The sequence below is a fragment of the Hemitrygon akajei genome, chromosome 8 (assembly GCF_048418815.1).
Source record: "Hemitrygon akajei chromosome 8, sHemAka1.3, whole genome shotgun sequence".
Classification (NCBI taxonomy): Eukaryota; Metazoa; Chordata; class Chondrichthyes; order Myliobatiformes; family Dasyatidae; genus Hemitrygon; species Hemitrygon akajei.
In genome coordinates this window covers 95,431,910-95,444,825 of record NC_133131.1, presented here as the reverse complement: position 1 = coordinate 95,444,825, position 12,916 = coordinate 95,431,910, and the positions used below count along the sequence as shown (strand labels likewise).

General features: G+C 41.9%; 1 protein-coding gene across 2 annotated transcripts in view; it reads left to right on the top strand.

Moving 5' to 3' along the window:
* Nucleotides 1-12,916, top strand: part of casd1 (CAS1 domain containing 1) — a 100,925-nt gene that overhangs the window by 30,543 nt on the left and 57,466 nt on the right. The window contains exon 4 of one of the 2 annotated variants that reach the window (XM_073054206.1): nucleotides 11,938-12,058. In XM_073054206.1, coding sequence (XP_072910307.1) covers nucleotides 11,938-12,058 — 121 coding nt within the window. Of the gene's footprint in view, nucleotides 1-11,937; nucleotides 12,059-12,916 lie in introns of those variants that run through there. The other variant, XM_073054207.1, reaches the window with a different exon arrangement.

Sequence of the window (12,916 nt, the reverse complement as noted above, 5' to 3'; positions counted from 1 at the left end):
CAGGCCACAGCCTCGGTTCAGTGCAGAGATGAATAAAACTGAACCGGCCTGTCCCTGACACCCTGACCTTTTCAATCTGGCCTGGCACTTAAATAGTCCAAAATTCAGGTCATTCCTCGCTCTCTGACCTGGGCCCTGCTACGTTGCTACACCCTCAGACCCTGGGCCCCACTGCCTCGATTCAGCTTGCACCCAACCTTTCCAAATCTGCCTGATCGATTTAAGTGCCATTTTTTGAAAGGTGAAAAAGCAATGAAGTACTGAATAGTTGGGCTATTAATGTATGCTCTAAAATTGTTGATTAAAAATTGCTTTCATTGTAATTAAATATATAATTTTATTTGTCATTTAGATTGAATAAACTTTGCATTATTTGGCACTGCTTTGAATTTTCACTTCATATTTTCTTTCACTGCATCATAAATCAAAATTCTTTTTAACTTTTTTGTAATAGCCAGAAAAGGAGAGTGGATGCTGGTAATGCAATCTGTGAGTCAAGGTTGTGTTAACCCAAAGTAGTTTGAGAACTAGTGGAACCTGCTTGGGAAGGAGCAATACCTTCTCTTAAGAAACAAGGCAGGCAAGTAACTGAAGTAGCAGTGGGGGACCACTTTTGTGACACAATTCTATTAGTCTTAAAATAGTTATGGAACAGGTTCACATGATAAACTCCTGAACTGGAGCAGAGCCAGCTTTGAGGGCTTTAGGCAGTATCTAGCTGGTGATTCTATTTAAAGGCAAAGGAACATTTGGTAAATGGGAGGCTTTTAATAGGTCATATCAAGTGTTCCTGTTAGGCTGAATGGTAGACATACCAAGTTCAGGGAACCCTGCCTGATGAGAAATATCAAAGCCTCTAGTCAGGAAAATGAAGAAAGCAAGACATGCTTTTAGGCAGCTGGGCACAAATTAATTCCTTGTCAAGTATAAAAAGCTTAAGTGGGAAATCAGGAGGGGGAAAGAGAGGACATGAGATAGATTTGTCAGGTAGGGTTAAAGATAATCCAAAGGGGTTCTTCAGTTAAATAAACCGGTGACTAGGAAAAGACTAGTTCCTCTTAAAGACAATCAGAACTACCTACATGTGGAGCCATAGGAGTTGGCTGAGATTTTTAATGTCCATTTCTCCTTGGTGTTAATGGACAATAGACAGTAGGTGCAGGAGTAGGCCATTCGGTCCTTCTAGCCAGCACCGCCATTCACTGTGATCATGGCTGATCATACACAATCAGTACCCCGTTCCTGCCCTCTCCCCATATCCCTTGACGCCGCTATCTATAAGAGCTCTATCTAACTCTCTCTTGAATGCATCCAGAGACTTGGCCTCCACTGCCTTCTGGGGCAGAGCATTCCACATATCCACCACTCTCTGGGTGAAAACGTTTTTTCGCATCTCAGTTCTAAATGGCCTATCCCTTATTCTTAAACTGTGGCCTCTAGTTCTGGACTCACCCATCAGCGGGAACATGCTGACTGCCTCCAGTGTGTCCAATCCCTTAATAATCTTACATATTTCAGTCAGATCCCCTCTCATCCTTCTAAATTCCAGTGTATACAAGCCCAGTCGCTCCAATCTTTCAACATATGACAGTCCCGCCATTCCGGGAATTAACCGTGTGAACCTATGCTGCACTCCCTCAATAGCAAGAATGTACTTCCTCAAATTTGGAGACCAAAACTGCACACAGTACTCCAGGTGGGGTCTCAGCAGGGCCCTATACAGCTGCAGAAGGACCTCTTTACTCCTATACTCAATTCCTCTTGTTATAAAGGCCAGCATGCCATTAGCTTTCTTCACTGCCTGCTGTACCTGCATGCTTGCTTTCATTGATGTACAAGAACACCTAGATCTCGTTGTACTTCCCCTTTTCCTAACTTGACTCCATTTAGATAGTAATCTGCCTTCCTGTTCTTTCCACCAAAGTGGATAACTTCACACTTATCCACATTAAACTGCATCTGCCATGCATTTGCCCACTCACCTAGCCTGTCCAAGTCACCCTGCATTCTCATAACATCCTCCTGACACTTCACACTGCCACCCAGCTTTGTGTCATCGGCAAATTTGCTAATGTCACTTTTAATCCCTTCATCTAAATCATTAATGTATATTGTAAACAGCTGTGGTCCCAGCACCGAACCTTGCGGTACCCCATTGGTCACAGCCTGCTATTCCGAAAGGGACCCATTAATCGCTACTCTTTGTTTACTGTCAACCAGCCAAATTTCAATCCATGTCAGTACTCTGCCCCCAATACCACGTGCCTTAATTTTGCCCACTAATCTCCTATGTTGGACTTCATCAAAGGCTTTCTGAAAGTCCAGGTACACTGCATCCACTGGCTCTCCCTTGTCCATTTTCATAGTTACATCCTCAAAAAACTCCAGAAGATTAGTCAAGCATGATTTTCCCTTCGTAAATCCATGCTGACTCGGACTGATTTTTCTACTGCTATCCAAATGTGTCGTAATTTCCTCTTTTATAATTGACTCCAGCATCTTTCCCACCACTGACGTCAGGCTAACCGGTCTATAATTCCCTGTTTTCTCTCTCCCTCCTTTCTTGAAAAGTGGGACAACATTAGCCACTCTCCAATCAGCAGGAACTGTTCCTGAATCTATAGAACATTGGAAAATGATTACCATTGCATCCACGATTTCTAGAGCCACCTCCTTAAGTACCCTGGGATGCAGACCATCAGGTCCCGGGGACTTATCAGCCTTCAGACCCAACAGTCTATCCAACACCGTTTCTTGCCTAGTATAAATTTCCTTCAGTTCATCCATTACCCTAGTTCCTTTGGCCACTATTATGTCTGGGATATTGTTTGTGTCTTCCCTAGTGAAGACAGATCCAAAGTACCTGTTCAACTCATCTGCCATGAGTTGAACTTGTTCCCCATAATAAATTCACCCGTTTCTGTCTTCAATGGCCCAATTTTGGTCTTAACTTTTTTTTTGCTATTCACATACCTAAAGAAGCTTTTACTATCCTCCTTTATATTCTTGGCTAGTTTACCTTCGTACCTCATTTTTTCTTGGCGTATTGCCTTTTTTGTTATCTTCTGTTGCTCTTTAAAAGCTTCCTCCGGTTTCCTGCTCATCTTTGCTATGTTATACTTCTCTTTTATTTTTATACTGTTCTTTACTTCCCTTGTCAGCCACAGCCGCCCCTTACTCCCCTTAGGATCTTTCTTCCTCTTTGGAATGAACCGATCCTGCACCTTCTGCATTATTCCCAGAAACACCTGCCATTGTTGTTCCACTGTCTTCCCTGCTAGGGTATTGTTCCATTGAACTTTGGCCAGCTCCTCCCTCACAGCTCCATAGTTCCCTTTGTTCAACTGTAATACTGACACATCTGATTTTCCCTTCTCCTTCTCAAATTGTAGGTTAAAACATATCATATTAACTAAGGAGAATATCATGGATTCCAAATAAAATAAAGGTATTAAGTAGTGAGGTCCCGAAACCTGCGTAGATTATAAGGAAGGAAGTATTTGTGGTCTTAAAGCATATTAAGGTGGGTAAATCCTCAGGGCCTGATCAAGTGTATCTTCGGTTAATGAAGAAATTGCGAAGGCCCCAATAGAGAGATATTCTTCATCATTAGCTACTGGCGAAGTTCCAGAGGATTGGAATGTAGCTAATATATTTCCATTGTTCATGAGTAGCAAGGACAGGCCAGGGAATTATGGCTGGTGAGCCTGACTTCAGTTATAAAGATGATAGTGGAGAGAATTTTGAGAGACAAGATCTACTCTTTCTTCGTGGATAGTCCAGGCCTGTTTAGGAATGATCTTGTGTGTGGAATGTCACATTTTACCAATCTTAGAATTTTCCAAAGAGATAGCTGCAGGGATAGAGCAGTAGTTATTGTCCATATAGACTTTAGTAAGGCCTTTGACAAAGCCCTTCATGGCAGGCTTATGTGGAAGGTTAGATTGCTAGGGATTCAGGGATCTACTGAGCTAGATTCAGAATTGAGTTGATGATGGGAAGCTGAGGGTAATCGTTGAGAGTTGATTCTCCATCTGAAATCCTATTACTAGTGGGGCATCCCAGGGGTCAGTGTTGAGACCTCTGTTGTTCATTGTACATGTAGTGTACATGATTTGGATGTGCATGATTAGCAAGTTTGCTGATGATACTAAATTAGGTGGTCTTGTCAATAGCTAAGCTGGTTACAATGAATTGCAAAGTGATCTTGATCAGTTAGGAAGATAGGAATGGCTGATGAATTTCAACTTGGGTAACTGTGAATGATACATTTTATGGATTCAAACCCAGGTCGGACCTACACAGTGACTAGCAGGACAGTGATGAGTGGAAAAGAGGGAGCTGGCAGTACAAGTGTCCAATGTGCTGAAAGCAACCACACGATAGGCAGGCTGGTAAAGAAGGCGTTTTGTCAGCATGTTGGCCTTCAGTCAGGCCATTGAGTTTAGGAGTAGGGGCATCTATACACTCAGACCCAACTTAATGCTGAAGATGTGTTCCTCAGAGGTAGAGCACTATGTAAATCAGTGCTTTGCGGGGTCATAATAATATTGCATAAGTGGACTTGTGTGCCTGATTTTAAAAAAATATTCAAACCTGAGATAAATGGTATATTATTTTATGTATACAGTTGGCCCTCCTTATCCGCGGATCGGGAAAACCCAGAAGTTCTCTCTCCAGCACTCATTATTTGAGCATGAACAAACTATATTTTCTTGTCATTATTCCCTAAACAATACAGTATAACAACTATTTACATAGCATTTACGTTGTATTAGGTATTTTAAGTAATCTAGAAATGACTTAAAAGTACAGGCAGTCCCCGGGTTATGAACGAGTTCCGTTCCTGAGACCGTCTTTTAGTCGGATTTGAAGTCGGAACAAGTACATCCGGTATTTTTTAGTATCTGTCAAACGTTTTTCTTAGTATATAGTACATATTTTACCTTTCTATGCATATAAAACACTTAAGAAACATACGTATTTCAATAATTAAACCACTGCGTTGCTTAGTAATAATTGTAGCTTTCATTGGGGCAGGGCCTTTCACATGCTCCATTATTCTCACTTTATCCATTAAAATTGTTCCGATCATTGACCGACTGTAGCCTAATACTTTTCCAATGACCGATGGCCTTTCACCTCTTTCCGATTGCTTTATTACTTCCACCTTACTTTCAATCGTGATTGCGATTATTTTTGTGAACAGAAACACCGCAGATTCAGAGCTGCACCGCCAGGTCCTAATGTCCACCGCACTGAGCATGTTAAAGTCCGGGGTTCCACTGGGGTCCTAAAGACCACTGCATTGAGCCAGGTTAAATAAGGGACTTGAGCATCCGTGTTTTTTGGTATCCGCGGGGGGTCTCGGAACCAATCCCCTGCAGATAAGGAGGGCCGACTGTACATAGTAATTCATGGATTAACAAATACTACTCATAAATAGGCCTAACCTGTGCATTAGTGGAGCAGCAACACATGGCCACAGCAGCGGAGGGAAGTGGGTGGTGGTTACATCTTAGAGAAGGGTCCTCCTCTAACTTTGGCTTCTTCAAGTAAGTGTTGAGATTTGACTGCCTTTTCTTAAATTTCCTCTTATGATGCAGTTCTTGGTAGCAGGAAATCATGTCGAAAACACTTCTCTTTGCCTAATTGCTTTAATGAATAAGTGCCATGCGGGGTAGCGTCATGGGGGAGTCTGAGTGTATTGTAGTTACATAGGTCATTGATGTGACCATACTTGGAGTATTATGTACGATTTTGGTCACCATGTTATAGGAAAGACTTTGTCAAGCTGGAGAGGTTGCAGAAGAGATGTATGAGAATGCTGCCTAGACTAGAGGGCCTGAGTTATAGGGAGATTTTGGGTCTTCCTTCCCTGGAGTACAGGAGACTGAGGTGTGGCCTCATAGAAATTTAACTGACAACACTGACCCCTGGGGCACACCCCCTAGTCACAGGATTCCTGATGCAGAATCAAAGGCCTTACCCAAATCTTGGTCTGGATAAGCTGGATAGTCATCATCTTTTTCCCAGGGATGGGGAAGTACAAAATTAAAGGGCACAAGGTGCATTAGGTAAAAGAGGAGAGATTTAAGAGACCTGTGAGGTAGCTTCTTTGTCATAGAGGATAGTGAGAACTTGGAATAAGCTGTCAGAGGAAGTGGTTGAGATGGGTATTGTGCAACACTGCAACATTTGAGAATTTGGGTAGGTACTGGAGTGGATTGGCTCAAAGCGTTCTGGGCTGATTGTGGACAACTGGGACTAGCAGGGAGGCTGCTGTGGTTGCAAAAGGGCTGTTTGCATGCTGTAGTACTCTGACTCTGTGCAAAGCAAAATAACTGGTGCTTGCTTGTTTATTTACCAGCCTGCAGTCTCCCTTCTATCTTTGTTTTTTGATCTCAAACAGAAAATACCACATTTGTTTTTGTAAAGTTTGCAAGCTATAGTTTTGCTGACTTATGCTGTGTTTTGACAGAATACATCTCTGGACGGAGCATTGTCTCCTTTAAAAGCTAAGAGTGCAATTTAAGCTTTTACGTATCTCATTCAGAGATGTTTAAAAGTTAATGTGAATTTAAATTACAGAAGATTTCAAAATAATATAACTGAAACTTCAAGTTAAATCTTTTTTTGAAATAACAGCTTGCATTTTCTTATTTCCAGCTGACAGAGAATTCTAATAATATTCTGGTCTGACTGATCAGAGAAGTAGACTTCCCCAACAAAACACAGGCAGCATGAATTGATTCTGTATAATTTTATAATCCAATCTTAGATATATGTCAGCAGTCACTCCTTTCCAATTGAACTGATGTTTATCTTTGTCCTTTTTTACTATACTGTATGGATCTTAACATTTTAGTGGACTTTCATGTTCAGTGAAGCCATTTACCTTACCATTTGTCTTATGTCATCTATCCTGTCATTTTTCTCTAATTGAAATTTCTCAGTACCCATTCACTTTGTCCTTAATGATTAGTGTTACTAACTTCCCCACACAGGTCCTAATTTTCCCTTTCTCAACTCTTGGAATCTACAGAACAATTCCATCAAGTCCTGGGTTAAACTAGTTTTACTTTTAGAATATTTAAAAACTACCGTAGATTCCGGATTATAAGCCGCTACTTTTTTCCCACATTTTGAACAGCTTTGAACTCTGCGGCCTATAATCCAGAGCGGCTAATACATGGTTTTTTTCATGCCGCCTCGTAAACATTTTGCCTCGTAACAGTAGACCAATAAAATTGATGAGTAGTTCACAGAGGTCCAATGAAATTGTACGATAAATCAAGCGCACTTTCACAATTAAATTATTGTAAATCAGTCATTTGTACTCACCCTCATCAACATGGAAAATACTCGAAGAAAAGCAAGACCCGAGCGCGTCAGACCCGATTAGACCCGAGCGAAAACGCTGCTTTTAAGTTAAAGTCGATCAATAACTTTTCCTGGTAGGCTGCAGTATATATATTTTTACCAGTCGCTAGGAGATATTGGAATGTTGTTCGTGCTGTTCAGTAAAAAAGTATATGCAACGTAATTTGTGTTACCGATACGTATGTATATTTAAAAGTAGCGGTGCGGCCTAAAATCCGGTGCGGCCTTTACAATTAAAAAATTGATTTTATTTCTAAAATTAGAGCCTGCGGCTTTTAATCAGGTGCGCTCTGTAGTCCGGAATCTACGGTAGTTCTGCATGTTCTCAACCTTGACTATAAAAGCTGATACCTTTCAGCCTAAAATCTGTTCACTATTACCGAACTGTAAATTGCATAACTTCTGGTGATTGGGTGTGTGTAGTTAATTACAGAAAAGCAATTTCTTGGTTTTCTGTAATTAACTACACACACCCAGTCATCAGAAATAATTATGCAATTTACAGTTCCGTAATAGTGAACAGGAGATCTTTTTCACCAAAAGTTATGCTATTCTGATTTACAATTGAAAGACTCCAGTTTTGAAATCCAGTGGAAATAAGCAAAGTTGGAATACTTGTGTTTGTGATGAATATAGCAGAATTGGCTCAATATTAGCTATTTCATTGACTGCTAATTCCACATCTTGCTGATGATACAAAGCTGGGTGGCAGTGTGAAATGTCAGGAAGATGTTATGAGAATGCAGGGTGACTTGGACAGGTTGGGTGAGTGGGCAAATGTATGGCAGATGCAGTTTAATGTGGATAAGTGTGAGGTTATCCACTTTGGTGGCAAGAACAGGAAGGCAGATTATTGTCTAAATGGAGTCAAGTTAGGAAAAGGGGAAGCACAATGAGATCTAGGTGTTCTTGTACATCAGTCAATGAAAGCAAGCATGCAGGTACATCAGGCAGTAAAGAAAGCTAATGGCATGCTGGCCTTTATAACAAGAGGAATTGAGTATAGGAACAAAGAGGTCCTTCTGCAGCTGTACAGGGCCCCGCTGAGACCCCATCTGGAGTATCGTGTGCAGTTTTGGTCTCCAAATTTGAGGAAGGACATTCTTGCTATTGAGGGAGTGCAGCGTAGGTTCACAAGGTTAATTCCCGGAATGGCGGGACTGTCATATGTTGAAAGATTGGAGCGACTGGGCTTTTATACACTGGAATTTAGAAGGATGAGAGGGGATTTGATTGAGACATATAAGATTATTAAAGGATTGGACACGCTGGAGGCAGAAAGCATGTTCCCGCTGATGGGTGAGTCCAGAACTAGAGGCCGCAGTTTAAGAATAAGGGGTAGGCCATTTAGAACTGAGATGCGGAAAAACGTTTTCACACAGAGAGTGGTGGATATGTGGAATGCTCTGCCCTAGAAGGCAGTGGAGGAGAAGTCTCTGGATGCATTCAAGAGAGAGTTAGATAGAGCTCTTGTAGAGAGCGGGGTCAAGGGATATTGGGAGAGGGCAGGAACGGGGTACTGATTGTATATGATCAGCCATGATCACAGTGAATGGCGGTGCTGGCTAGAAGGGCTGAATGGCCTACTCCTGCACCTATTGTCTATTATCTTGAGTGTTACCAAACAATCCCCATGTCACTGGAAATTAACTCCTACAAATGTGTTAACTGATCCCTGGAGATTTTAGTTCCTAGAGGTTTTAAAACAAGACAAAAACATTTGTGTTGTATTTCATCTGTCTCTTTACTTCTCTTGATCCCATCACTTACGGTTGATATTTCTTTTGGTGAGTTATTTCACATTGAATTAATTATTCTAAGGTACATTTCCAGGTTCTTGCTGATCTCAATAAGGACTTTTCTGTCTGGTTAGATAAGTGTAGAATTGTTTTGTCTCTTCACAAAGCTCTGAAATTTTCCTTTGAAGCTGGCTTATTTTAATTTAATTCTCACAAATTTCCATAGAAAAATCAAACAAGCAAGGGTAATGAGTGTTTAGCACCATTTGGTACTAACTGCTAAATCTAGGTTAAGTAATTCAAGAAATTTGCCTGTTCCATCGAGGATTATGTTATTGTCAAAGAATGCATTACAATACAACTCTAATATTTATCTTCTCCAGATAGTCATGAAATACACAGGAAAAAGTAAGAGAAATAAAACACGCAGACCCCAGAATTCTCCACCCCCTCTCTGCAGAAAAAGAACAGTGACGATAACAATCCCCGAACCCCCACCACTACAGGAAAAAAATAATATGTGAGCCCCTCACTTGCAGGGGAAAAAAAGGCAGTGACAATAGCAACACATATCCAGACCCTCCCATGCTTAAAAAAACAGCGACCAACCCTCTCACTCACAAAAAGAACGGCAACAGTAACATTGAAAACCCCCTACCACCCCCCACTCACACACAACTTACAGATCACTCACCCGCCAGTCATTCACATGAAAGAAAACACCAAAAAACTGAAGGAGACCAATGTAAAGTAACGGCCAACCACACAAATCACAGACACTGAACAGCCCTTCTGTGACTCAGAACTCAGTCCTGGTCTAAATGGTGGTCTCCATTGAGAGTGGTCACAGACACTCTTGTCACCCTTGGGAATGATCGCTGACCCTCTGGCCTCTGCTGGGAGCGATTGCTGACCATCTGCCGTCGGTTGGGAGGGATCGCTGACCCTCTGGCCTCTGCCCTCTGCCCTCTGCTGGGGGCGATCGCTGACCCTCTGGCCTCTGGCCTCTGCCCTCTGCTGGGGGCGATCGCTGACCCTCTGCCCTTGGTTGGGAGGGATCGCTGACCCTCTGGCCTCTGCCCTCTGCTGGGGGCGATCACTGACCCTCTGCCCTCTGCTGGGAGCGATCGCTGACCCTCTGCCCTCTGCTGGGAGCGATCGCTGACCCTCTGCCCTCTGCTGGGAACGATCGCTGACCCTCTGCCCTCTGCTGGGAACGATCGCTGACCCTCTGCCCTCTGTTGGGAGAGATCGCTGACCCTCTGCCCTCTGCTGGGAGCGATCGCCAACCTTCTGCCCTCTGCTGGGAGCAATTGCTGACCCTCTTTCCTCGGTCCGGAGCGATGACTGACCATCTGCCCTCTGCTGGGAGCGATCGCTGACCGTCTGCCCTCTGCTGGGAGCGATCACTAACACTCTGACCTCTGCTGGGAGAGATCGCTGACCCTCTGCCCTCTGCTGGGAGCGATCGCTGACCTTCTGCCCTCTGCTGGGAGCGATCGCTGACCTTCTGCCCTCTGCTGGGAGCGATCGCTGACCTTCTGCCCTCTGCTGGGAGCGATCGCTGACCTTCTGCCCTCTGCTGGGAGCGATCGCTGACCTTCTGCCCTCTGCTGGGAGCGATCGCTAACCTTCTGCCCTCTGCTGGGAGCAATTGCTGACCCTCTTTCCTCGGTCCGGAGCGATGACTGACCATCTGCCCTCTGCTGGGAGCGATCGCTGACCGTCTGCCCTCTGCTGGGAGCGATCACTAACACTCTGACCTCTGCTGGGAGAGATCGCTGACCCTCTGGCCTCTGTTGGGAGCGATAGCTGAAGTTTCATTATCATTTTGATGGCCTCTACTGCTTAAGATCTGGAATTTTCCTAGTTCTCCAATAGTGTATATAATCTTTTCAACTTTTTACTGCTGGTTATTTTATAATCCTTTGCAGAATCCAACAGCATTGTATATGATCCTATTGCTATTCCCTCAAAAACAGTCTCCAGAATCCCCCATTTAATGGCAGTTTTCTTTTCCTTCATTGTCATACCACTAACGTCTGTTGAAATCAGTTACTTTTTTGTCTTTTATCTGCATTTGTATCTCCTTTTTGCTATTTTGTTTTAATTTTAAATTGTTTTAACTATTCTGTTTTATACCAGACAGGGAAGAGTCTGGACATAAAAAAGAGTTTAAAACAATTTATTATACACAGTAATTGTAAGCTAATGCATTATATCAGATAAGAGCAATAGATTTCTTTCCCCAGTTTATATCAGTGAATGATACAGTTTTAAAGCAACATAGTAGCTTGAGTCACTGATACTGTTAAAAATAGTTTTTGTTTAATTCTGTGGTTGTCTGTTCAGTCAACTTCAGTCCTTATGTTCTTACAAAGGAAAAGTGAGCCAGCTGGGTTTCTTTTCCCCATGAAAATGAAGTTTTAAGATAACTAAATGATCACCTTTTAAATTATTTATTTATACCAAAATGTTTTCTTCGTGTATGGAAGAGAACCATTAGAAACCATTTATATCGGTAAGATGGTAAATGAGAAATTCAGAAGTAATATTCCTCAGTTTTTTATCCTGAGCATGGTTAAAATGTGGAACTTGCTGGCAAATCCAAGAGCAGAGACAAATAATAAAGATATGTTTTAGGTCGATCGAGTTCTTGAAAGACTTAATTGAGAATGAATGGGTTGAAGCTCAAGGTCAGTAGAAATGGCCTGAACTGGTTGATCCAATTGACCTTTTCTGTATATTCTTTATAATTTTATATTTGAATTTATAATTGTATTACCTATTATGAACTTCTTTTTCTTTCCTTCAGTGAAGTAAAGAGCTGTCTTATGAACAAATACATAACTTTTGTTGGAGACTCCAGAATTCGGCAGTTGTTCTACTCGTTTATTAAAATTATAAACTCTGCTGTCAAAGAAGAAGGAAACAAGGTACTTTTCTACTTTCATTTACTTTGATTTGGACTGAGTGACTGTTAGAGGTCAGGTTTTCAATTAGGAAATAGTTAATTCATACAATGACAACATCATGCTCCAGGGATTCCATTTTGGTTGTGACTGCAGAGCCATTCTCCAAATGATCCAGCTTTAATATAAACACACCAAATAGTCTAATTTTAGAAATGCATCAATGTTTATTGCGCAGTTTGGAAATGTCTTTTTTATCTGCACCGTAACAATTAGTCATATTAACTATTGAAGACCAAAGAAGCGTGAGTGTTATTGAGCAGAATGGTCTTAAAATGTAATTGTAGTGCATTGTCTTATAAGTAGTAAATCAGTTCCCTGGTATACCAAGTAATGGACAGAGAAGGCATTAAGGGCAGAATCAGCTGTATCACACTGAATCAGTGTGTGGCTGGAATTGCATATACGTTATACCACATAAGCTTTCTTTCCCTGGTTTATATCAGAGAAGGACGTAGAGTTTTAAAGCAACATGGTAGCTTGAGTTGCTGATACTGTTAATAGCTTTTCTTAAAATATGTGGTTCTTAATTTACTGAATTGAAATACGTCCATTTGCCAGGATGATCTTCAGACTTTATTTTCTTGGTGTTGGTCTCGGATTGCTCATTTTGGCGGTCTCTTGCTTGCATTTCATTTCTGTGGCTGATGAGGTCAGCCCGGAACTCTGTCTCTACCATTGGTAGCGGTGGCAAGAGGTAGACACGGGTCGGTGAGTGAGAAGTGTGTGCTTATTCTGCCATTTACACTGGACTGCTTAGTGCTCTCAATTTACGAATACTTGCTTCTTGATTGCTCCTTAATTTTGTCATAGGTTAGTGTA